General features: G+C 53.1%; 2 protein-coding genes across 4 annotated transcripts in view; both read left to right on the top strand.

Moving 5' to 3' along the window:
* Positions 1-17,252, top strand: part of NUP160 (nucleoporin 160) — a 34,519-nt gene extending 17,267 nt beyond the window's left edge. For all 3 annotated transcript variants that reach the window (XM_078607093.1, XM_078607092.1, XM_078607094.1), the window contains exons 17-36: positions 849-994; positions 1,817-1,950; positions 2,652-2,725; positions 3,652-3,793; positions 4,342-4,411; positions 4,856-4,954; positions 5,071-5,190; positions 6,174-6,272; positions 7,916-8,010; positions 8,569-8,665; positions 9,936-10,041; positions 10,443-10,606; positions 10,879-10,939; positions 11,312-11,422; positions 11,783-11,909; positions 12,895-12,999; positions 14,031-14,172; positions 14,637-14,762; positions 15,399-15,500; positions 16,982-17,252. In XM_078607093.1, the coding sequence (XP_078463219.1) occupies positions 849-994; positions 1,817-1,950; positions 2,652-2,725; positions 3,652-3,793; positions 4,342-4,411; positions 4,856-4,954; positions 5,071-5,190; positions 6,174-6,272; positions 7,916-8,010; positions 8,569-8,665; positions 9,936-10,041; positions 10,443-10,606; positions 10,879-10,939; positions 11,312-11,422; positions 11,783-11,909; positions 12,895-12,999; positions 14,031-14,172; positions 14,637-14,762; positions 15,399-15,500; positions 16,982-17,101 (2,240 nt within the window). In that variant the 3' untranslated portion in view covers positions 17,102-17,252. The remainder of the gene's footprint in view (positions 1-848; positions 995-1,816; positions 1,951-2,651; positions 2,726-3,651; positions 3,794-4,341; positions 4,412-4,855; positions 4,955-5,070; positions 5,191-6,173; positions 6,273-7,915; positions 8,011-8,568; positions 8,666-9,935; positions 10,042-10,442; positions 10,607-10,878; positions 10,940-11,311; positions 11,423-11,782; positions 11,910-12,894; positions 13,000-14,030; positions 14,173-14,636; positions 14,763-15,398; positions 15,501-16,981) is intronic.
* Positions 17,253-24,564: 7,312 nt separating this feature from the next.
* The window catches only part of LOC144727886 (midkine-B-like), a 4,708-nt gene continuing 3,388 nt past the window's right edge, over positions 24,565-25,884 (top strand). The window contains exon 1 of the mRNA XM_078607023.1: positions 24,565-24,574. Coding sequence (XP_078463149.1) covers positions 24,565-24,574 — 10 coding nt within the window. The remainder of the gene's footprint in view (positions 24,575-25,884) is intronic.

Below are 25,884 nucleotides of genomic sequence, written 5' to 3'. Positions count from 1 at the left end.
ATTTATGAAAATGTTTTGCTCGTCTTGCAAAACACTCGCGGACCAAGTTACTCGCAATCCAAGGTTTTACTGTTTTGGAAATAAGAGCATTCCAGATGGTCGCAGAAGCTCATCTGAAAGTGTGCGATGCAGTGACCATCTTTGTTCGATGCTTAGCCAGAAGCTGCTGCGAAGATGAGTGGAGTTCGTGTGATGATGGTTTATGCTCCGATCCAAGCACTGTCATGGTGAAATCCCTGTTTAGCTTCCAAGAGCTGATAGGAATGGGCACATTTGGTCAAAGGCTATTCCCCTAATAAGATAAAATAATAAAATACACTGCATAGTATTTTGATACACACAATATAATTCAAGGAGGTTATTCTATGTTTGCTAGGTCTTCCTTGCAGAAGAGATTTGTCTTCGTGGAATCTTACTGCCTTTTAAATAGTAGATACAAGCTTGCTACAAATGTATTTCTTTGCTCAGAAAATATCCTCTGCTTGGCTTTGAGATTAGTTTACCAGTGATTCCTGCTTCGGAATGTTTTACCCATTTTTGTGATTTTGACGATTTGGTTCGAGGGCGCTGCGCTATGAACCCGGTGAGCCAAGTTCAATTCCCTCTCATCGGCAACATGAGTGACGATTATCTGAACCAGTTCTAGGCCTACCCTCGGTCGATTCGGCCTCATTAGTACCTGGTGCGGTGTTTAAACTTCGCCACTCGGGAGACAAAGGCGGCCGGGCTTGGTGTTGGCCACCCACCCCCTCGTGTGCCGTGCCGGCCTTCAATAAATGCTCGCTAAAAGCACTTGCCCCAACAGTCTGTTAAGGCTATACAGAGGATCTTTGTCTTTTTCGATACAGAGGCTGCGATGATGTTAGGCGTCTACGCGGGAGACCTTGGCGTGATGGCGCTAGCGCAAGCTGCCCATCAGTCAGCCCTAACTCGCCTCGAGATGTGCTGGGGCCTCCTGGTATTGCAAGCGATGCTTCACGAGCATTCCTCTGGGGTGAGAATTCGCACGCCCCGCCGCACCCCACTGCACACCGCGTACATCACGCTGCGCTATACACATGACACGGCGCAAACTACACCTGCCTGCTCAAGTCATACAAACCATATGTTACACCACATGCCACACACCACACTGCACGCCACATACATCAGTCTACACCAGTGGGTTCTCAACCGTTTTGAAACGGCGGCCCCCCAGTTCAGACCACTGGACCCCACATCACTCCCCCAACCCCAGAAACACAACTAAGGTTACAAAGGTCACAATACAGAGATACCACGTGTCCACGACTCGAGTCAACCTGGTGGCGGTGTTAGTAAGCCGTTGCGTATTAGTGCTTTTTGAATTGGCAAGGCATTTGTTTCATGTTGTCTATGCTCATACACGGTCATGGACAGAGACACAACGATATGAGACAGAGGCAGTAAGAGACAGAGACGGAGAGTGAGACAAAGAGATATGAGAAAGAATGTGATGGGCAGAGAGATACCGAGAGAGACGCAGATCTACAAAGAGAGAGGGACAGGGAGGTGCAGAAAAATGGAGACAGAAGGAGACGGAGAAAAAAATAGAAGAGACGCTTGTACCGCTCGTTTAGCATCAACTCTGGGGAGACGGAGACGGCTGAAAGGGGCACTGGCCAAGCCATTGTGAAGAGGCACTCTCAAGCAGCAGCACGTGTCCACAACAATCCTTTACACTCAACTCGGGATGCTTTTCTCCCCGTGTGTGTGTGCGTGCGTGTGTGCGTGCGTGTGTGCGTGCGTGTGTGCGTGCGTGTGTGCGCGTGCGTGTGTGCGTGCGCACGGTGTGCAGATTGGTAGAGACACGGGCGAGCTGTTTGAGAGCTGGAACGAGCTGCGCCCTCACACGGTCACGCTGCTGCGCTGCTACAGCGTGCTGGTCTGGGCCGGGCAGTGCCTCTCCACCGTCGTCCCGGCCAACGCGCTGTACGGGCCGCCGCCACCGCCTCAAAACAATTCCCCCAGCCCCTTCCCTGCTTGCCCATCTCGTCTCTGAGATGATAATGATGATAATTCTTTCATATTATATAGCGGCCATTCATGTGAACAAGCATCCTACAACGCTGTATATAAATTTTATATAAGGGGACCAAGTCCCATATACAGGCACTACCTACCAAATGTAAACTCCTACTAACGAACAAAATCGAAAATTAACAAACGAATGAATGAATGACACCAAAACAAAGACCGCGCTGATGCCCTCTCGGCCTCGTTGTTTAGCTCGAGGATTCCCCAAACTCGTTTCTCGCTCCACACCAGCGCCGCACGCTTTCACTTCTGTAAATCGGCAGATGCCTCTTATGCTTTGTAACTCGATGTGTAACTCGTTTATTTTGGCTTAGATCGTGTCGGTGTAATGTCCGAGTTCGATTCCCGCTTACGGCCAACACCAGTGACGATTATCTGAGCCGCTCCTGGGCCTCCCCGAGGTCGTGCCTGGTGTGGTGTGTGAACATCGCAACTCGGGAGACAAAGGCGGTCGGGCGTTGGTGCTTGCCACCCACTCCCTCGTGTGCCGTGATGGCCTTCATTTGTGCTTGCTATCACCACTTGCCTCCTACAGTCTGTTAAGGGTATATGGGTGATATTTGTCTTCTGTGTGTGTGCGCACCGGTGTGCCCTAGGGAGTGCGACCTTCGGAGTCTCTCTGTGCTGGACATCTCCGGACTACCCACTGTCAGCATGGACACTTCCAGCGGTGAGTGGACACTGATCCCAGCAAACCCAGGTTCACATCTTGGCCCCGTGCAGCTCCAGTGACGATTCAAATTGAATTCTGCTCACGGCCTCCAGGGTCACCTCGGCCTAATATGCACATCTGCTGAGGTAGTGCAGTTAAGAACATTAGCATTGGGGGGACAAAGCTCGAGCAGAGTACTGTGACCCAGCCGCCACCTCTTGTGTCGTGCCGGCCCTCGGGCTTCAAATGGACCTGCTTCCACCTTGGGGTTAGGGTTGATTCAGCCATACGCTCCACCAAGGTGATCTGTTGAGGCCTGTCGAATCGTGCCCTACCCAACGTTGACCGCGCTCCAGGCTACGAGCCTGGCTTGACCGAGATTTTGTCGGCATGGCACGCCAAGGCTCTGGAATGCCCTGCCCTTGGCGATTGGGAATTCGCAGTTGTTGGAGACTTATTTAAGACCCCACCACCTATTTCATAATGCCTCTCTAGTTGTCTCTCTCCGGTTCTCAATTATTTTCCTCCTTTGATGTCAATTTATTATTAATAGGAGCTCCCTTACAACATTCGCCCTCCGACGTACTCTGTAAGGCTTTCATGTATGGATGTATGGATGTTGAACTTCTTTCGCACCATACGTAGCCAACCGTGCTAATCGGAGGTGCGGGGGGGGGGACAAACTAAACGCAAAAAACAGTTCTAAAGAAATTAGTTTTCAATCTAGACGATTTAAAAGTTCACAGCTCCAGTGGCATCTTAATATCGGAAGGAAGGAGCCTTCCAGACGGCCACAGAAGCGCATCTGAAAGCGCGTCGCAGTTACCGCCTTTGTTCGACGGCGAGCCACAAGCCGCCGGCTGCTGCGAGGATGAGAGATGGTCTCTCTGCTTTCCTCCCCGTCACCCTCCCCCTCCCTCCCGCCCCACAAATTCCGCCCCCAGGTCCTTGCGCCGTGGTGCTGACGGAGCTGCTGCTCGGCTCGTCGTCGCGTGCCAGGGCCCTGTCGGCCCGGGCCCCGCGATCCTGCTGCCTCACTTGGCCGCAGCTGTCGGCCGCCGTCGTGGCCGACCTCCTCCACGACCTGCATCCTTTTCTTGGCCTCAACCCGCCGGCTGTCGGCGGGCCAGTTATGATTAGCTGCGGGAAAATGAGATGGGGAGATGTCGTACGGGGGGCTGCACCACCCCCCCACTCACCCTTGGCTTACGAACAGGTTCCGTTCACGAGACCCATTCGTTAGTCGGAACGCAGTAATGTACACAATGATGTACCGCACCTCCAATGCTCTTGAATTATACCTCATTTTATATTGCGTTATTCTGTAAGGTCTCCTTAAAAAAAATGAGGCTTTTTACTTTTAATAAGCCTCCGATTAGCACGATTGGCTCCGTATCATGCAAAAGAAATTCAACATACGCGTTTACTGTCGTGGTTATAAAATGTCAAAATAAAAATGAATAGCTTATGGAAGCTCGTTCATAAGTGCGGGCGTTCGTAAGTCGGGGTCTGCCTGTATTAGTTGTGCGTGTTAACGGGAGCATCGGTGGTGCAATCGCTGAGGATTTGTGGAAACTGTCGCTTTAGTTGCTGCTGCTGCATGTACTGCCCCTTTTTCCTTAACGTTTCCTCAGGTGGCCGCTGGGGGGTGAATTCATTTTTGGCGAGTTCCTGTCACTTCACTGCCAGAACACGCAGCTGCAGGTGCAAACCTCACGTGTGCATACTGTACGCACACTGTAACACACTGTACAGACAATACACACTGCACACCTGCACATGCTCACCTGCGCGATAATACATCGCTCGCTTTTGTATCGTTTTAACAGTTTGTGTCTACGGTAGTGTAGCGGTTAACGCTACGTTGCGCTACGAACCCGGCGACTCGAGTTCGGTTCCCGCTCAAGGCCAACGCCAGTGCCGATTATTTGTACCGGTCCTGGGCTTCCCCTAAGTCGACTCAACCTCAAATGAATACCTGGTGCGGTGTTTAAACATCGTCACTGGGGAGACAAAGGCGGTCGGGCGTGGTGTTGGCCACCCACCCCCTCGTGTGCCGTGCCGGCCTTCATAGGTGCCATCCGCGAACAGCACTTGCCCCTCACAGTAATACGGGGGAACTTTGTCTTTGCACGTCTCTGTCACCAGAGGTACTGCAACCTCCTGGAGGCCTGGTGTCGTGCCCACGAAGGCTCGCGCAGCTTCCTGCTCGGGCAGTCCTACCTGGTCTGTGGAGAGCCTCACAAGGTGCGCTGGGTCACCCGTGGTCTGTGCTGCCGATGCCGCTTGCTCTGAGGAATCTGTGGAGAGACTACAATGGGAGATTGAGTCTTTTGTTGTTGTGCTCGTGCCTGCCCATGCAGGCTGTGGACTGCTTCGGCAAGGCAGCCGGGGAGGTGGAGAAGGAACCGTTCCTCCGCAAGTTCCTCTCGCTCGACACCCAGCCCTCGGCCTGCAGCCCTCGCATGGAGTACTTCAGCAAGGTGACCGCCCGCCCTCCTCGGCCCCAACTCCTCTGGCACCCTGTTCCAAGTGGCATTCAATAAAAAAGCACCTAGAGCATCGGTCGGCAACCAAAATAACAAGAAGAGCCGCAATGCACGTTGTGAATACGAGAGACGGTGGTGGTCATTAATAAAAAAACGCGTCACGAAGCAGTTCCTTAAAGAGAGCCATCGCATGCAGCTCCGGAGCCGCAGGTTGCTGACCCCTGACCTAGAGGATTGTTGTTTTTTGTTGTTGTGGACATTAAAGGCGCTGTGTTCATGGCTCTGTAAGTTAGCATTTACCAGAATTGTGTTTTACCCGATTACAGCTATGTTGAGTGTAAAAAGGAAGAACTCAAATGAGGATGGGGAGTTTATGCTGAGAAGCAGCAGTGAAGGAAGTTTAGACATTGCTTGGTATAGTTTATTTTAAGCATACTAAGGAACAGTTTACAATATCTACCGTGTCTCAAGATGCTGTACAGAAACGGTGGGCTGATCCGATAGAAAAAGACGGTCGTAGGCAGAGGAAAGCAAGAAACACAGACCCGGAGCCCTTTGGATGTGAACAGGGGCCAGGAGTCAACAGCGCAGGCGGCTGGGGAAAGGGTACTTCCAGACTTTGGTGGCAGCAGAGGGAAATTGAGCGACCTCTCACTGGGCGGAGATGAACTCTGTGGGGGCTTTGATAGAAAGCCTTTGGTGTCTCGCTCGAGCGGAGAGTGAGTGAAGGGGTTGCGGGTGGTGATAGAGTGGTGAGATGACAGGGAGAGAGGTCGCCAGGGGCGAGTCCAACAGAAAGATGGCGGGCAACGTGGGATTTTTAAATTGATCCGGGATTGTATTGGGTGGCAGGGGGAGTGACGGGGATGTTCTTTCACAGCGGTTGTTACCCCATGTGAGACTTGATAGATTTCCTGTCAGTTGCGCCTCCTCAGTAACTGTGGATGTCGCCCCCTCCCCTCCGTGACGCGTCGCAGGTGGTTCGTTTGCTTGAGAACCTGCAGCTGGCGGAGCAGGTGATCGACGTGGCTGGTCTGGCTGTGGCCACGGCAACCGAGGGGGATGGAGCGTACATTGTACGAGCGCACTTATGCAACAAACTCGCACACACACACACATGGGCACGCACGCACACCACCACTCACACCCCAACAAGCACACGCATCAACACACACACACACCACCACTCACCTCAACACACAGACACAACAAACACGCACACACACACATGTGCACGCACACCACCAATAGCACCCCACCAATAGCACCCCACCAATCGTACCCCAACAAACACACAACTCGGCATACACACACCTCAACACACGCACCCTCAACACGCACACACACATCACCACTCACCACAAGAAATACACAAACACACTTGGGCATGCACGCACACCACCACTCACACCCCAACAAGCACACACATCAACACACGCACACACCATCACTCACTTCAACTCACAGACACAACAAACACGCGCATTCCAAATATAGATGCATTTGCCGATAATGATAATTCTTTATTTTTGATATGGCATCCTCCAATATATGCCAAGGCATCTTAGTACAAGCACTTGAAACCTTAATTGTCCTATTTTTAAATGTGACTTTCTTTGTACTTAAAATAAAAATTGTATTCCATGTTATGAATGTATTTTTTTCCCATTGAAATTGACACTTCATATCATTTGCATGTTCTGCAAATGATATCATGCGTGACGTTCATTAACTTAGTCCTGGCATCGTCGCGCTACTGATAGTCATTGCACATTGTGATTTGCCAGTCTTGACATCGAGATTGCCTCTACAGGCAGTGCCCGACTTAGGAACGCCCGCACTTACAAACATCCGCACTTAGAAACGAACTTCCACAAGTTATTTATTTTTTAGCCATCCGACTTGCAAACAAGGAAACTTGCACTTTCGAACTGAACCGCAGAACTATTTACAGCGTTATGTGCAAATCTACAATATTTCTTCTTATTTATGAGTTTAACAAAGTTTCCCTTTTATTGTTTAACTGTAACGCATTTTTGAACGCTGACCGTATGTGTACATTTAAATACAGTACATTATTGTGTTCTGACTTACGAACCTTTCGACTTAAGAATGGATTTTGGGAACAGAATCTGTTCGTAAGTTGGAGACTTCCCGTAGATAAACTAAACTAAATTTTTTTTTTATTTTACCAGGTAAGGCCCACTGAGCTATATAGTTATTTTTCAGAAGCGACCTGGCCACAAATCATAGTTTAACCAAGTGGCTTTTCACGTGGAAATTTTTGTCTGCCAAATCCTCTTAAACGCATATTCTTGGTTCTTTCAGTAAAGTCACGTAGAAGGGAAATAATAAAATAATAAAAATAAAACAATACAAATTCTCACAACGTTTCGATTGCAACACAAGCAATCATCAGCAGGTGTAAAAACTACAGCAAGAACATTTTTAGCTAAAATATGAATCCCTGCAGTCACGAAAGCTTTAAATGTTAAACGCATGTTAATTATAAATGTGGAGGGGAAAACCCGGAGGATCCTCAGAAAATGCCACGCGACCACGGGGACACACGCAAACTCCAAATATACAGCAGCAGGCGTCAGCATTGGGATCGAATCCACGACCTCCTGCAGACTAGGCGAGGTAGCCAACATTGCCATGCAACACTGCCACATGCCCATTGGCCTCGGCTTGACAACGGCGGCCGTTGTTCCCGCAGGCCTCCTTGCAGACGCGCATTTTCCGGCAGCACCTGGAGTTGGGCCACTACGCCGAGGCGTTCCAGTGCATGATGGGCAACGTGGACACCGCAGAGTGAGAGAACGCTTTACACTGCAAACGCAAACTCCTCTGTCCTCTGTCAACGGAATGTTTTGACGATGTCACCGAGGTGGCTTTGGGTGAGAGGACCCGCCAGTGGCTCTTGTCTGAGCACGGAACCAGAGTTGTTGGGTTCTCGAGGTCGCAGCTGGCAGTCACCTGTAGCTGGTTTTGGCGGTCATCAGTGTCGTCACAAATGCCGTAACAACAACGACAACCCTAATCATACGCGTTTATCTTTGAGATTAGGGTTGTCTTGCACAGCACTGAGTTTTAAAGTGTATACATATCCTAAAAATGTGTTTGGCGTGGGCTCATTGTGTAACACAGATATATTATATGTACCAAGTATTAAGACACTTTTTTATGATCTTGCTCGTATAGAATTTTAGCCGAATTCCACTTGGTCATTCTTCCCCTCGTGTTGTTAAATTGCTTTCAATTAAGAATTTTCTTTCAACGAAGTGCTGGTGATGTGAGATACGTATGACGTATGTTTGAGATACGTGTATGATGAATGCGGTGGTGTGCATACTCGCCTGCGTTTGGCAGCCGGAAGAACTGCTTGCGGGCCCTGATCGTGCGGCTCATGGAGCGGTCGCAGTTGTACGAGATCGTCAGTCTGCCCTTTGAGGACCTGGAGGGAGAGGTGCCAATCGCAACGCAAACTGCTACGCACCCCGGCGACCCGACCCCACGCACGACAAATCAAACTCGGCAACGGCGCCTCGTCTGACACGGCAAACACAGCGGTCACCGTGGCCTAGCGGCGGCGAAGCGTGCGTGTTGTGTACCCCTGCACCTACGATTGGCACGGTTGGCTACGTACGGGGTGAAAGAAGTTCAGTGCACGTGCACACGACAGGGGCTCGCAAAGCCGCGGGTGTTCCACCCCTTGGGCGCTCTGCTTCCTAAACTGTTCCCTCCGTGGTGAGCGCACTGCAGTCTGAACCCCGGTGACCTGAGTTCGACTCGCAGCCATGCCACTGCTCCACCACGTCGTACCTTTGACGAATTACGGTTCTCGCAATCGTTTATTTAGTTGAGGTAACAGATGCACCTGTGCACGTTTGCGTATGTATATTTGTGTATATTTGCGTGTATTTGTGCACTGTATATCTTGAGCAAGTGCGTGTGTGCGCGTGCTGGTGGTGAGCGTTTCAGTCTGTGCGTGAGCTTTGCGCTGCAACTTGCGTTATGTATTCGTCATAATAACAATGTTTAGTTTTGTCTGTAGCGTCGTTCATGCAAATTGCATCTCACAGTTGCTGAGGAAGCCCAGGCAAGCTGGACGGCAGCCAGCCAGTGAGCCGCCACTGTCAACAATTGTGGGGTCCCCCGTGATGATAATGAATGAGTGGAGGGGATGTGCACCCGTACGTGCATTTTAACGCACAGCAAGGGGGTACAGCTGGTGGTGCATCTACCACTCATCTCAGTCAGCCAACCCATGGCACCTGCTGGGTCTGTCCCGTGACCTGTCAACGTGCCTTCGACACTTCACGTGGCCTCTAAGTGTGCACCTGGCCTGGCACAGGCGCCGTGGTGACGTCACCGTCACTTAGTGGCGAACGGCGGTTGTATTGGTATTGGTGTCTCTGTATGCTGCTTTGTGCGTGCGTGTGGAGAGCGGTGCTCTACATTCCTGGTGACCCGAGTTTGATTCCCACTCGGGGCCAACACCATTGGCGATTATCTGAGCCGGTCCTCCGCCTCGCCGAAGTCAACTCAGCCTTAAATGAGTACCTGGTGCGGTGTGTAAACATCACCGTTATGGAGACGAAGGTGGCCGGGCGTGGTGCTGGCCCAGCCACCCCCTCGTGTGCCGTTCCGGCCTTCGTAGGTGCTCGCCAACAGCACGTGGGGGAACTTTGTTATCTTCGTGCGTGCGTGCGTGCGTGCGTGCGTGCGTGTGCCAGGTGGTGGGTATTCTGGAGGAGCGCGCGCGCTCCGTGGACCTTCTCTCCCACAACACCTACGAGCTGCTCTACGCCTTCCACGTGCGACGCAAGAACCTGCGCAAGGGTGCGGTGCTCGGCAGCAATCCCCCTCCCCCGTCGATCTCACCTCGACGACCGTCACCCCGGTTACCTCCAGCGCGGCACTATCGCCGACCGGCTCCTCCGTTCCGCAATCGCCGCCAACCACACGTTTCATGGAAAATCTCCCTCGCGTACGGCTGGATAAATCCTAACTTGAAAGGGTCTTAGTTATCCAGGAAATGGATTCTGGTTGATTTGCGGTGCGTTGATTCTCAGTTAAAAGTTAAGCCCGCAACCCTGCGGTGGCATGGTTGAATGTTCTCGAATTCAGGTCAGTTCGCGGCGCGGCTGTGGGGTTGAAGGTCTGGCCGGTGTTGCTGCAATCGCACGCCTGGATTTTCTGTGAATTTGATCGTTGTTGTTTTTGCGTGCGTGCGCGCGCAGCCAGCAGCGTGATGCTAGAGTACGCCCGCCGTCTGGGCAGGGAGTTGCCCACGCTGGCCGGGCTGCGCAAGCAGGTGCCTGCGCTGCTGCTCACCCTCACGTGCCTGCGTCTCACGCCGGCCAAGTACGCCTGGATCGCCTTTCCCTGCGCGTCGCACACGCCCGTAAGCCCCTACGCACGCATGCGCACACACTACAACCACAACAGATGCCATTCGCCTCTTAAGTGCGCTAACCGTAACGCCACCGCTCCCCACGACTTGAGCGGCAGAAAAGACAACTTTGTCTTCACGTCGCTCTTCCCCGAGCACCGGCCACCAGTTTAATCCTCGCACTGGAGCCAGGTGACGCCTGCAGTGGCAACGTCTGTCGCCAGCAATGAGCCCTGACCTGGCGTCTAACCTGCGCACGCTTGTCTTGTGTGCCGACGCTGCAGAGCGAGAGGCCGGGAGCCTCGCCCAAGCGGGACCACGACGGAGAGACGGTGCAGCCTCCGCGTGAGCCTCGCTTTGTGAACGCAGCCACCGCCGACGCGACCGCCGTGACCGTGGCTCGGGCCACACGGGCGCAATGCCCAGCGACGCAAACAATCACAACGACACTCACCCCAACACCACGGCTACAAAGACAAAGATATCCCCCACCCACCCCCCATCGTATAGTCTTCACAGACTTTTTGGGGCAAGTTGGGACTGTTGCCAACGATCGGTATTGGTGGTGGCGATGGTGTCGATGGTGTTGATGGTCTTGATGGTATTGGTGGTGGCGATGGTGGCGATGATGTCGATGGTATTGGTGGTGGCGATATGTTGGTGGTGGCGATGTGTTGGTGGTGTCGATGGTGTTGATGGTGTTGTCGGTGTGTGCAGCGAGGCACCGGGTGGAGGTGGTGGAGGTGGAAGACGTGCAGCGTGAACTGTCCCTGGCGAGGGCGCGGTTGCGGCTTGCGGAGTTACACCCCGATGTGACGCACTTGTCTGGTAGGAACGCTTTCTTACGCACACGCATGCACACGCACAGTTACACTTGCCTCTTTTTCCACTGTACAACCAGCTGTGCCAAGCCAGTCCGGCGTGATTCAGGAGACGCCAGATTGATTTTTCCTCCATAGAACCAACAATAAATTCTGAATAAGTGATAAAAGATAAATAGAAAACATAGCCTGCGTGCATTCTCCGTTTGTGATGGGTTTTCTCCTCATTTACAGAAACCTTTTGATCCTTGAAGCAAGTGTGTGTACCATCTGATGCTAACGATGACGACTATTATTTACCTCGCCCCTTTGGCCCTGATTCTGTATAAGTGAGGATGGATATTTAGTCTTTGTGCCGATACCGCAGCTAGCGGCAGCAGTGCGGAGGAGCTGGTGCCGCTCTTGGTCCAGGCCGGGCTGATGGATGTGGCGCTCAGCCTCTCGCGATCACACGGCCTGAGCCTGGAGGCCGTGTTCACGGGCCTCGCGTTCAAGTGAGTCCCCCGCCGTGTGCCCGTCAGCCTGGAAGGCGTCTTCGCGAGTCGCCTGTGCGATGGTACGGGCCCGGGGCCCACACCGTCGCCGTACCTCCAATGAGCACGGTTGTCCAAGCACGGTTCGAAAGAAGTTCATCTTACGTACATGTGCACGGTTGTTAAAAGTAAACTAAACTATTTTCATGTTGCCAGGTAAGGCAACGGAAGTGGTCACGTGGATCATTTATAGCGGCCAAATACTCAAACGCTTGATGTTGATATCTGTCTGCTTATATGTCTGTCTATAGTTTTCTGGTTAGATTTTATGTTGCTATTTCATTATACCTGATGATGATTGCTTGTGTTGCAATCGAAACGTCGTATGCTATTATATAATTTATTATTTGATCTTTATACGTGACTTTACCGAAAGAACCAAAGAATAATTCCTGCAGTCACGAAAGCTCCAAAATTAAGATCGGGTTCGGGATCGAACCCACGACCTCCTGCATAGCAGGCAGAAACGGGACATTCGGAAATAGAATCGCACACGAGTATGGGTCGCGTGACGCTTTCCAAAATGCAATCGTCCTTGGGTTTTTTTAGTTTACAGTCCAGAAACCAATGGGCTCGCTGTCGTAGCAGAATGTGTCTGCACGTTTGTAAGTAGCACTTCCCGCTGTGGTTTGTGGCGCAAGTTTTTGGCAGCCCTTTTGATGAGGTTGGCCAGTTTTCAATTAAGTGGGTCACCGAGTAGCAGCACAACTTTAGACGAAAGTTATCTTCACGATGCAATATCTCTCTGTCCATTATCAACAGGAAGAGCTAAATTGCCGCGATAACATTTTCAGTGTGACGATTATTGTATTTCACATTTTTATCATCTATTTGTTTTGCTTTTGTGTATTTCAAGCATGAATTAAGATTGCTTAAAAGTTATCTCAACTTTAATTCGATCAACAAGAGCTTGCCGTCAATCTTTCATGTACGTGTTTGAATGCAGGTGTGTGATGCTTCAGAACGATGTGGATGATGAGCAGGAGGAGGCATGGAATTGGCTATCTCTAAACGAACTACCCACCAGCTCCAACTCGAAGGAGACCACCAGGTGAAACGGCGTGCACGTCTTTCAGCGCTGTACCAGCCCCTCCCTTCCGGAGATGGTATCACGAAGTCTAGTTGGTACGGTTATGGGTTAGATTCGGGATTCCTTGCAATATCAATTCTAGAATCACATTTCAGGTGAACAGAAGACACACCGACATTTCTCACTGCACGTATCTAATGAACAACACTATAAAGTCCCATTCCATTTTATGAGAAATTCTTGAGTTTCTAATGGTAGGTTTTTACCCTTTTAACTGGTACAAAACTGACACCTTTATTCAAGGTATCATGTTTGCAATGACCACAACACAAGTAGTCAATACAGCAAACAAAAAGAAGCAACTCTGATAAGGATGATAATATGCACTGTCCTTGAAGTTGATTGGCCCACACCCGAGACGGCTTTCTTTAGAGCCTAGTCCCCATTGGTGTAGGGCCAGATGACACCAGAAGGCGTCTTGAGTTTCTGAGCAAGTCGGTGCGTGTTAAATACGATTCCAAAATTGCGTATCGAGAATACGCGCGTGTGTGCGCGTGTGTGTGCGCGTGTGTGTGTGTGCATGTGTGCGCGTGTGTGTGTGTGCGCGTGTGTGCGCGTGTGTGCGCGTGTGTGCATGTGTGTGTGTGTGTGTGTGCGCGTGTGTACTCGGCAGCGCAGTGGTTAGCGCACTGCGCCACGAACCCGGTGGCCCGAGTTCGATTTCCGCTCACGGCCAACCAACATCAGTGACGATTGTCTGAACCGGTCCTGGGCCTCCCCTAGGTCGACTGAGGCTCGAATAAGTACCCGGTGCGGTGTGTAAACATCGCCACAGGGGAGACAAAGGCGGTTGGTCGTGGTTTTAGCCAACGACCCTCATGTGTGCCGTGCCGGCCTTCGCAGCTGCTAGCTAACGGCACTCGCCCCAACAGTTCATTAAGACTCCACGGGGTGTGGGGGGCATCTTTGTCTTTGTGCGTGCGTGTGGGGGGCATCTTTGTCTGTGTGCGTGCGTGTGGGGGGCGTCTTGGTGCGTGCGTGTGCTGGCGCAGCCCTGCGGACGAGGCGTGGCGCCTGCTCGCCTGCTACCTGGAGAAGCACGGCGACCCCACGCGCCGCGCCCATCACGCGGTCATCGGCAAGCTGCTCTCCCTCGGGGCCGCGTTGCCGACGTGGCTGGTCAACGTGTACAAGGTGTGTCCGCGTTCACATTGGCGCGCGCGCGTGGGTGCGTGCGCGCGTGGGTGCGTGCGTGGGTGCGTGCGTGGGTGCGTGCGTGGGTGCGTGCGTGGGTGCGCTAAGGCCCTGGTGCTGGCCACCCAACCAGTGCTAAGAATGGGAAGGGATTAGGTGGCCAGGTGGTGGAAAGGGTTGGAGCACGAACCTGGCACTGCGGGGATGCCAGGGTTTGAAGCCGTGCGCCACTTGTGGTTAAACCAGGTTCTCAAGTCTGAAGCCGGGCACCAACGACTGCACACCAAAAAATACAAAAAACTCGTCACATTAAATTTGCTTTTAGTGTTGAGTTCGTCTTTGCCCCACACCTCCGATAATTATCACAGTTGTCTACGTACGGTGCGAAATGAGTTCAATCTACACACGCACGCAGTACACACAGGCGCATGCACACCCACGCTTGGGCTTGCGTGTCCCTGCAGGCGTACGACACGCCGGCGCTGCTGCGCCTCTACCTGCGCTACGACCTTCTCGAAGAAGCGGCCGAGCTGTCCCTCGAGCTGCTGGACGCTGTGCAGGGCAGCGGCCACACCTACTTCGGCATCCAGGTGCGGTGACAAAGACGAAGACGCACACGGACGTGCACAGGCCCCGTCGCCTGCTTGGCTCTCGAGATTCAATTCGTTTTCGGCGTTTTGGCTTTCCATGCTGCTTCTGTGTATTTGTACGTACATGAAGGCCTCCCCACGGCATATGTGGGTCGTGGGGTCAGTTCACTGTACTCGCAACCACGCGGTGTGGGTTTGTGAAGGCATGGGAGCATACACCGTGTGAGCAAAGTACAGCACAACAGTGGATTCTGGTCCCACATTAGCTCCACCCTACACCATCCGTTTTATACATGTTGGTCGGCCATCCAAGCACAATTGAAGCTCAGCCCTGCTGTGCTTCTGACATGTGACATTGAGCACATTCCAGGTGATTTGGCCACAGTGTGGGAATGGTCTAAAGGACCCACAGCACATGACCCTAACCCTCTAGTTGTAACCTAACCCTAACCTTCCAGTTCTGACCTAAGCCTAACCCTAACCCTCCAGTTCTGACACAGGCGGCTGGGCGTGGTGTTGACCATCCACCCCCTCGTGAGCCGTGCCGGCCTTCATAGGTGCTCACAATCATCGCTTGCCCCAACAGTCTGTTAAGGTTACACGGGGGACCTTTGTCTGTGTGCATATCCCTCTCAGGATCCCCTGTCAGCCACCGCTCCCCCCGTGTGGGTGCCCTACTCCACCATCGACCAGCTGCTCTTCGCGCTGCAGGAGGGCTCAAGTCCGACCGATATGGAGGTGCTAAGCAGCAGCAGCACTCATCGGCCGAGTGAATCGGGACAGCTCTTCCTAACACTTGGCCTGGGTCACAGCGCTGAGCCCGGCACCGCTAAGGCCCTGGTCACAGCGCGAGAGCGAACTCGCCGTTTGTCAATTCTGGACAAAACTGTGGGGGCTCTGCCACTTCCGGGTTTTACCGTATCCCAGGTTCTGCTCCCATGGGCCCACGTGACGGCAACATCGCTGCTTGGAGGCCATGGGAAGGGTGGGGGTCCATGGGAACATTTTCCCCGTCAACCACCACATTGGGCCCTTTGATGGTTGATGTCCTCTCGTGGCCAGTAGCACTGTGGCTTCGTGTGCTCCAGCCGCAGCATCAGTGTTGCAGGCTCACGTCCTGCTCAGCGGGTTGACTTGACCCATCATCTTTCCTGGTTCATTAGAATTCAATTCGAGGAGATGTTAACTACCTCGCATGGTGCACAGGAGGTCTTGGGTTTGATCCCGACCCTCACGCCTGTATATTTGGAGTGTGCATGTTCTCTCCCCTTCATTGCGTTGGGTTTTCTCCGGGTCCTCCGGTTTTTCCCTCCACATTTAGAATCAATGTGCGTTTAGATTATTTGGCTGCTTTAAATTTCCATGCGATGAGCCACTTGTGGCCAGGTCACTTCTGAAAATGAGCTATATAGCTCAGTGGGCCTTACCTGCTAAAGTAAAAATAGTACTCTGGTTATTTTTATCAAGTCACGTAGGTATAAAAAAGCGTCCGTGGTCAGGTGGCGGACGCTGGTGTTGCGACCGAAACGTCGTGATTCGTTTTATTTTCTACCCACGTGACTTTACCGAAAGAGCCAAAGAGAATGGATTCCTGCAGTCACGAAAGCTTCAAATCAAGATAAAAATAGTAGTAGTGGAATGAGTACAGCTTAGAGTGGTTCTTCTTAACCTGGGGTGCACCCCCTGGGGGTGCGAGATGCCCTTTGTTGGGGTGCGAGACGTGGCCAGATCTATTTTAGACGGAAAATCATCGAAAACACCAATTAAGCACAGCACGTAAATACAACTACTTTGTTTCATCAAACCCAAGTATTAACGTAATTTTTGTTACGATTTAAAACCAAAGGGGGGATGCAAGGCTGCAGTAAAGGTTAAGAACCGCTGGCTTAGAGGCTTAAACGCCGTGTAATGGGTGCGAATGACCCTTGCTGCCAGGGGCTCTGAATGTATTGAAGCAATATCAACGATCCCATCAGAGGGCACACTCACGCACGGGTAACATCAGCATGACCGGGAGTGGAGAGAGAGGCGGGGTGCCTTCTGGGGAGGCTTTCGCTGCCACTGGCTTTCAACGCGAGGTGCGATGTGAATACGTTGTAACGTACGATTCCCCGATTCGGTTATCACCACGTTAATTGTAACGTGCGTGCACTTTACATTTTTGTTGTTAACGATTTTTTTTGCGTGAACGTTTTGCCATTTTTCTCTCTCTCTCACAGCTACGGGAAAGGCTTCTGGGTAAAATCCACGCCTACCACGAGCGGGTGGAGGGGGTGTCGCGCGACATGCTGCACCTGGCCAATCAGAGGGCTTGCCTGCAACATCAGCAGCAGCAGTGAAAACACAAGCCTCTCGTCTCGCGTGTCTTCATTATTTTTATTGCCTCTGTGTGATACAAAAGCGGCTGTGCTAAATGGCGTTTTTGTTAAACGTTTGTTAAGAAAATATGAACCTTGAGTAATTTAGAAATAAACACTTTGACTATACAAATGTTTTTTGTGTGCATATTTTCTTTGTCTACGTCATATATATATATGCACACACATCGCATTGGTATATCGTACAAATATATGTTTTTGTTTAATATAATTCGTACACACAATAGCAAAAATGTGTCGCTTGGCAAAAACCCATTTAGACCCAGTCCTTGGTGAGATAATAACCACAACACAGGGAAGTGGGAAATATCACACGGCACAAATTGGCTGCAACTAAATCGCTAAGCAATTCTCGGCATTCACGATATTGCAGTGGTGTTAAAACACATTCCCAGCGGGCTCTTGTCTGTTTTGCACGTCCATAATTAGAACGGCGGCGTGTCGTGGTTGGCCACCGAGCCGTGAACCTGGCGACGCGAGTTCGACTCTTGGCCCACAGCCGACGTCAGTGACGAACGATGCCTTGAACCCATCTTGGGCACCTCATTTACCGCCCGGTGAAGTATGGTCAAACAACCCTTGTGATGGAAATAGATTGGGGGGGGGGGGGTCCCTTGACCCCTGCAGTGGGTGAACAAAGGGCTGTCATCTTTTGTTTTTAATTATAGTTCATATATAAAGCGCTTGTGTTGACATTTTGCCCATTTAGCCCTGCGCACGCGTTTCAAGTGTTTCCTGAGGTTCGAATGATTTAATGTTTCACAATTTGCATTGCTGGCTGTGGAGGTGCCCGCTAAGGTCTGTGGGCTTGTTGGGAGGGAATTCCCACCATACGGTTTCTGTAGAAGCCTTAAATCAGTGGTGGCTCTTCTCAACCTGGGGTGCATGCACTCTCTGGGGGTGCGACACGTGGCCAGATTTTCTTTAGAAGGCAAATCGTCAAGTACAACGACTTTGTTTATCAAACCCCTTATGTATTTACTAACATTGTAAATGTTCGTCACGATTGAGAGCCAAATGGGTGCAATTCTGCAGGGAAGGTTAAGAACCACTGCCTCATCCCCAGCGTACGAACATGTCGACCTCGTCCAGTGGGCTGTGGGGTTGCGAAGGGCGGAGTCCAGCGATTAGGTTTATTTATTTGAGCAGTCTCCAGGCACTGCTGATGTTGTTTGTGTCTCCCCTCGAGCTGAGCGAGCGGGGTGGACCTGCGCAGCCCGCTTGAAGCCGCCGCTTCGCTGCTGCTGCTGCTGCGCCGTCGCATTTCGTGAGCGCGGCGACAGCGCCTCGCGGCGTGTGGGGCTGGGTCACATGTTGATGCACGGGCCTCACCGAGGCAGATCGCACCATCGGTCTCACTTCACCCGAGGCGCTCTGTTTGCTCTATCGGGCCGCTTCGGGGGGAGGGGGGGGCACTGACGTCTTTGGCAATGTCCCAGCACACAATTCGCAGGGCCGCGGTTTAATTTCCTTTCTGGCTGCGACGTTTTGGAACGGGGAGTGATCGGCGCTTTTTATCGTCGTCGTCGTTAGAAGAATAAAAACAAGTCCTGAATGTTTCTCCAACGTGTGGACATTGGCAAGGGACGAGAGGAATCTCGATTGGATCCTCGTGGGTAACGGGCGCGGGAGTAATCTTGCGAGGACGGGACGGGCTCCCGAGGTGACCCAGCGAGGCACGGGCGGGTCCCTGAGAGCACCACGAGTCGCTGTGCTAAGGCGAAGCCGGGACACACAGGATGGGGGCGATGAGACGGTTGCACTAAGCAGCATAACATGTGAAAGTTAAGTAAAGTCGTCCAATAAGTCACACGGTCCAAAACACGAGCACAAACCATAGAGCGAAGCTCGTATAAATATTGAAGACATGAATTATGGCAGTGCATCGCCCAGATTGCAATCCCAGTGCGGGGGTAGGGGGGGTTTGTTTAACCATACTTCACCATGCTGGTTAGTGCAGCTTGGTGAATGGCTTGCTCAGCCAAGGCCCGTTCCAGATATCGCTCGCTTAGCCACGGGGTCAACAACCGTGGAGGTCATCGAACTGATCGCGGCCGCCGGGTTCACAGCGCAGCGTAGCGCGCTAACCACTGCGCCACCGCTCCACGCGAGCTTTTTGTGCGAGAGAAAAAAATGACCGAAGGGGGTAGGAGGAGGGAAGGTTTCATTCAGCAGTGGATTGAACACGGCGGAAGGGTGATGATGATGAACACCAACCATCACGCGAAGGAAGAAACGCGAGCTCGTCGTGAGAGCACACACAGAGAGAGAGACACAGAGAGACACACACAGAGACATAGAGAGAGTGAGACACACACAGAGACAGAGAGAGACACACACACAGAGACACAGAGAGAGAGAGACACAGAGACAGAGACACACACAGAGACACACAGAGAGAGAGACACACACACAGAGAGAGAGAGACACACACAGAGAGAGTGAGACACAGAGAGAGAGAGATGTAGGCAGCACGTGACGCCACGTGACAAAGGAGCCACTCGGTATTCGGCGCGTGTCCCCGCGCGTCTTTGTCTCCCCCCGGCAGCCCCCAAAGACCCCGCGAGCAGCGCGCCGCTCAGCACACACGCGCCGCGCGGGGCCGTCAAACAGCGAGCGGCGCTCCACCACTGCCCCCCCCCCCCTCCTGACGCCCTCCCTGCTGACACTGCCACTGCCGCTGTTGCCGGTCAGCAGCAGCAGCAGTGAGAGCCAGCGGCGGCTGCGACGGCTGCAGGAGACTTCGCTGCAGCAGCAGCAGCAGCGAGACGCTCCCGTCCAAGGTACCGGCGCCAAATCACGGTTCGCGCTCCGAGCGCGGCGCGTTGAACGCGCGCAATCCGTTCTGTGCGTTGGCTCTGCGTCGGCGCGTTCGTGCTGCTGCTGTTGTTGTTGTGCACGCGCACGCTGCTGCTGTTGTGCACGCGCGTGTGTTCAGTAATGGATGCTTTCAATACCACCACCACCTTGGTCCTATGGTCTATGCGCCTGTATGGGAGACCGTGTTTATGTGTTGATCTGTTTTCGCATGTACACGTGTCATCACTGCACGTGTACACGCGCGCGCGTGTGTGTATGTACGCATGTATGTGTGTGCGTGTACGCGTGTGTGTGTACGTGTGTGTGTGTGTACGCGTGTGTGTACGTGTGTGTGTGTACGCGTGTGTGTGTACGTGTGTGTGTGTGTACGCGTGTGTGTGTGTACGTGTGTGTGTGTACGTGTGTGTGTGTGTGCGTGTACGCGTGTGCGTGTACGCGTGTTTGTACGTGTGTGTGTGTGTGTACGTGTGTGTGTGTACGCGTGTGTGTGTACGTGTGTGTGTGTGTACGCGTGTGTGTGTGTACGCGTGTGTGTGTACGTGTGTGTGTGTGTACGCGTGTGTGTGTGTACGTGTGTGTGTGTACGTGTGTGTGTGTGTGTGTGTACGCGTGTGTGTGTACGTGTGTGTGTACGCGTGTGTGTGTGTGCGTGTACGCGTGTACGCGTGTTTGTACGTGTGTTTACGTGTGTGTGTGTATGTGTGTGTGTGTGTACGTGTGTGTGTACGCGTGTGTGTGTGTACACGTGTGCGTGTACGCGTGTTTGTACGTGTGTGTACGTGTGTGTGTGTACGTGTGTGTACGTGTGTGTGTTCGTGTGTGTGTTCGTGTGTGTAGCGGTTAGCGCGCTGCTCTACGACCACTGCCACCCGAGTTCGATTCCCGCTCACGACCAACCAACACCAGTGACGATTTTCTGAACCGGTCCTGGGCCTCCTCTAGGTCGACTCGGTCTCAAATGAGTACCCGGTGCGGTGTGTAAACGTCGCCACCGGTGAGACAAAGGCGGCCGGGCGTGGTGTTGGCCACCCCCTCCCCCTCGTGTGCGGTGCCGACCTTCATCGGCGCTGCTCGTAAACAGCACTTGCCCCAGTAGTCTGTTACAGGCTACACGGGGGATCTTTGTCTCTGTATACGGCCCAGTAATGGTGACCGCGTGCCGCATGCATCGTGTGCGTGCCACGTGAGACCCGAGTGATACCCCAGCCAGTCCTAGACCTGTCCCTCCCTCTACCCAACGTCTCCTAGGTAGACTCGACCTTAAATGAGTGCCTGGCGCCGCGCGTGTAAACAACGACACTGGGGAGACAAAGGCGGCCGGGCGCGACTGCATCTCCCTGACGCGCCGTCTTTACCGACCTTTATTAATAAATAAATAAATGCGGTGCCGCTCACGCCACTTGCCCGAACAATCTGCGCAGGCTACACGGGGGATCTTTGTTGCCGCGGTGCTGTCGGGCAGGCGTGGCGCGCGGAGCGAACATGGCTGGGTGGGTGTGGGGAGCGGTGGCGTCGCGGTTAGCGCTGCGCTGCGTTCACCAACCCCGCCAGCCCCGGGTTCGATTCCCGCTCACGGCCACCAACACCGGTGACGATTATCCGAACCGGTTCCGGGCCTCGCCTAGGTCGACTCAGCCTCGAATGAGTACCTGGTGCGGTGTGTAAACATTGGGGAGACGAATGCGGCGGGGCGTGGTGCTGGCCCCCCTCGTGTGCCGTGTCGGCCTTCCTAGGTGCTGCTCTCGCCAACAGCACTTGCCCCAACAGTCTGTCGAGGCTACACGGGGGACTTGTGTCTTTGTGCGTACTGTTAACGTGCACGCGCGCCTTGCTGGCTCATGGCCGCTGTCCCAACAATGGCTGGTGCTGAACCGCGGCATTGTTGTGATTGTTGTTGTGATTGTTGTGATTGTTGTTGTTGACGACCCGGAGTCTCGCGGCTCTTGTTCAGGAGGGTCCTGCCAATTTTTGGCAGTAGGAGCGGGGGCGGGGGAGGCCGATGATTGTTGCCATTGTATGCTTATACATTGTATATTATACAATTTATAAGTATATACAATGTATGTCATGGGATCATGTATAATATACATTGTATATGCAATATATAATTACATGTATAATTATATATTGTATATTATACATGCGTATACGATGTATAATATGTATACATTGTGTATACTTATACACTGTACATTATACATTGTGTATGCTTATACACTGTATATTATACATTGTGTATGCTTATAAATTGTATATTATTTATTCTGTATACAATCGCAACTCTTTTATACACGATGTATGTGTGTATGTGTATATTGTATACACAGTGTGCACACAATGTTTCTAATTACCATTCCTATACTGTGCACTCCGATCGTGTGTTTGTGTTGTTGCGACGTTCTCACCCCCTACTGGACATCTATGAAAAAAACATCTTAAAAGCTCATCGGATTCCTGCTGCAGGAAAAAAACAGATTCCGATTCGAGTTCTGTTAGCGAGTAGCAGCACCGATGAAGGCCAGCACGGCTCGCTAGCGGGTGGGTGGCCAGCACCACTCCCGGCCGCCTTTGTCTCCCCCGGTGATGATGTTTTAACACACCGCACCAGCTACTCATGTAAGGCTGAGTCAACCTAGTGGAGGCCCAGGACCGGCTCATAACTACACCTACACTAATGCGCAACAAAACAAAGATCCCCCGTATAGCCTTAACAGACAGTAGAGGCAAGTGCTGTTAGCGAGCACCTAATGAAGGCCGGCACGGTACACGAGGGGGTGAGTGGCCAGCACCACGCACGGGCCGCCTTTGTGGGGGGTGCTTTGGCCCCAACTCGCAGCTTCGGCCACCAGGGGAGGGTGGCCAAGGCACCTCCGGTGACCAAAGCTACGAGACGCCCCCCCCCCCCCTTGACAACCGCCATGAGATTTGTTTTGAACAACAGTGCGTCAAGGAACAAGGCCACTTATTAAAAAAGCAGTTACATTTTTTTTTATGTAAATGCTCTCATTTACGTTCCACGTTTGATCTAATTCAATTGGAGCTGTAACGTTTGGCGTCCGCCAAGCCAATACCGTGGTCCCACTTGAGCGATTAGGGCACCCCGTGAGCTGAGAGTGTCTTTACTGCGCCGCTCAATCCACTGTGCATGGAACACACACAGCATCACACACAGCAGCAGCAACATCAGCAGCAGCTACAACAGGGCGCGCGTTCAACACAGAGTGTATTTACAACAGGTGCGAGTTCAATCTTGACTGAAAGGTTTCGTGACTGCAGGAATTCAGATTATTTGGGTCTTTCGCTAAAGTCACGTAGCTATGTGCGATCGAAACGTCGTAGTTTTAGTTTTTTGTTATTTTATTTGAACCTCTCTACGTGACGTTACCGAAAGACCCAAAGAATACTCGTGAGTTACATGACCATTCATTTTGCTTCGTCTCAAGAGCTGGTGACTTGCGGATGACAAACGACACCGCGCCACGCACGTGCTGGGTGCGTATCGCTCGACGACAGACGCGCACACGCAGCGCTCGCACGGTTCGTGCCGACACTCATCGACAGCGGCGGACACATCGCAGTCCACGCACAGATTCCAACTCTCCTGCCTCCACCGTTTAACCCGGGGATGCAAATGCTGCTCGCCCTGACCGTGCTCCGAGAGGCCAGGGCTGACAACAATCACGCGAGCGCACGAGACAAAGACACCGATCACCCCGCATCACCAGGCGCCTTCAACAGACTGCCGGGGCCAAGGTCGCTTCTGAAAAAGAAGCTGACAGCCCAGCGGGCCTTACTTGATGAGAAATAAAAAAACATGGTTGAGTTCTATTTGTATTTGAAGCGTTCGTGACTGCAGGAATCGCTCTTTCGGTGAAGTCACGTGGAAAGAAAATTCATTAAATAATAGAATACGCCGTTTCGATTGCAACACAAGCAGTCGTCATCAGGCAGACACACAAGCAGAGAGACAACACAGAGACACACAGACAGACACACACGCAGAGAGAGAGAGAGAGACAACACAGAGATACACAGACAGACACACACGCAGAGAGAGAGAGAGACAACACAGATACACACAGACAGACACACACGCAGAGAGAGACAACACAGAGACACGGTTGATTGTGTTGCAATCGAAACGTCATTCTTTTGAGATATTTATATATTTATTCATTTCTACGTGACTTTACCGAAAGAACCAAAGAGTTATATTTGTATATTTTACGCGATTTGTTTACCATTCCTATACCTTGCACTCCGATCGTGTGTTTGTGTTGTTGTTGTTGTGACGTTCTCACCCCCTACTGGACATCTGTTAAAAGTAGCAGCACCGATGAAGGCCAGCACGGCTCGCTAGCGGGTGGGTGGCCAGCACAACGACCGGCCGCCTTTGTCTCCCCGGTGCTGATGTTTTAACACACTGCACCAGGTACTCATTTGAGGCTGAGTCGACCTAGGGGAGGCCCAGGACCGGTTCAGATAATCGTCACTGGTGTTGGCCAGTGACGATCAATGCGCGTGGACACACACACCCGCACGACGACACAGATCCTCCTGCGTAGACTTGCCACTCTGAAGAAAAATAATTAATGAATGAAGCCATGAGACTCGGTGAGCGTCGGGGTCTCTGCTGGGTTTAAAAAACAACACGCGCAACATCATCCCCACCCACCCCTCTCTACCCCCTCCACACCCCACCCACCCCCTCTCTACCCCCTCCACACCCCACCCACCCCTCTCTACCCCCTCCACACCCCACCCCACCCCTCTCTACCCCCTCCACACCCCACCCCACCCCTCTCTACCCCCCTCCACACCCCACCCCACCCCTCTCTACCCCCTCCACACCCCACCCCACCCCTCTCTACCCCTCCACACCCCACCCACCCCTCTCTACCCCCTCCACACCCCACCCCACCCCTCTCTACCCCCTCCACACCCCACCCACCCCTCTCTACCCCCTCCACACCCCACCCCACCCCTCTCTACCCCCTCCACACCCCACCCCACCCCTCTCTACCCCCTCCACACCCCACCCCACCCCTCTCTACCCCTCCACACCCCACCCACCCCTCTCTACCCCCTCCACACCCCACCCACCCCTCTCTACCCCTCCACACCCCCACCCACCCCTCTCTACCCCCTCCACACCCCACCCCACCCCTCTCTACCCCCTCGACACTCCCACCCACCCCTCTCTACCTCGACACTCCCACCCCACCCCTCTCTACCCCCTCCACACCCCCACCCCACCCCTCCACACCCCCACTCACCCCTCTCTACCCCCTCCACACCCCACCCCACCCCTCTCTACCCCCTCCACACCCCCACCCCACCCCTCTCTACCCCCTCCACACCCCACCCCACCCCTCTCTACCCCCCTCCACACCCCACCCCACCCCTCTCTACCCCCTCCACACCCCACCCCACCCCTCTCTACCCCCTCGACACTCCCACCCACCCCTCTCTACCCCCTCCACACCCCACCCACCCCTCTCTACCCCCTCCACACCCCACCCACCCCTCTCTACCCCCTCCACACCCCACCCCACCCCCTCTCTACCCCCTCCACACCCCACCCCACCCCTCTCTACCCCTCCACACCCCACCCCACCCCTCTCTACCCCCTCCACACCCCACCCACCCCTCTCTACCCCCTCCACACCCCACCCACCCCTCTCTACCCCTCCACACCCCACCCACCCCTCTCTACCCCCTCCACACCCCACCCCACCCCTCTCTACCCCCCTCGACACTCCCACCCACCCCTCTCTACCCCCCTCCACACCCCACCCCACCCCTCCACACCCCCCACTCACCCCTCTCTACCCCCTCCACACCCCACCCCACCCCTCTCTACCCCCCTCCACACCCCACCCCACCCCTCTCTCTACCCCCTCCACACCCCCCACCCCCACCCC

This window comes from Lampetra planeri, chromosome 27 (genome assembly GCF_965212315.1).
Source record: "Lampetra planeri chromosome 27, kcLamPlan1.2.h2, whole genome shotgun sequence".
Taxonomy (NCBI): domain Eukaryota; kingdom Metazoa; phylum Chordata; class Hyperoartia; order Petromyzontiformes; family Petromyzontidae; genus Lampetra; species Lampetra planeri.
The sequence above is the reverse complement of the archived record's forward strand: the minus strand, read 5'-3'. Positions and strand labels throughout refer to the sequence as shown.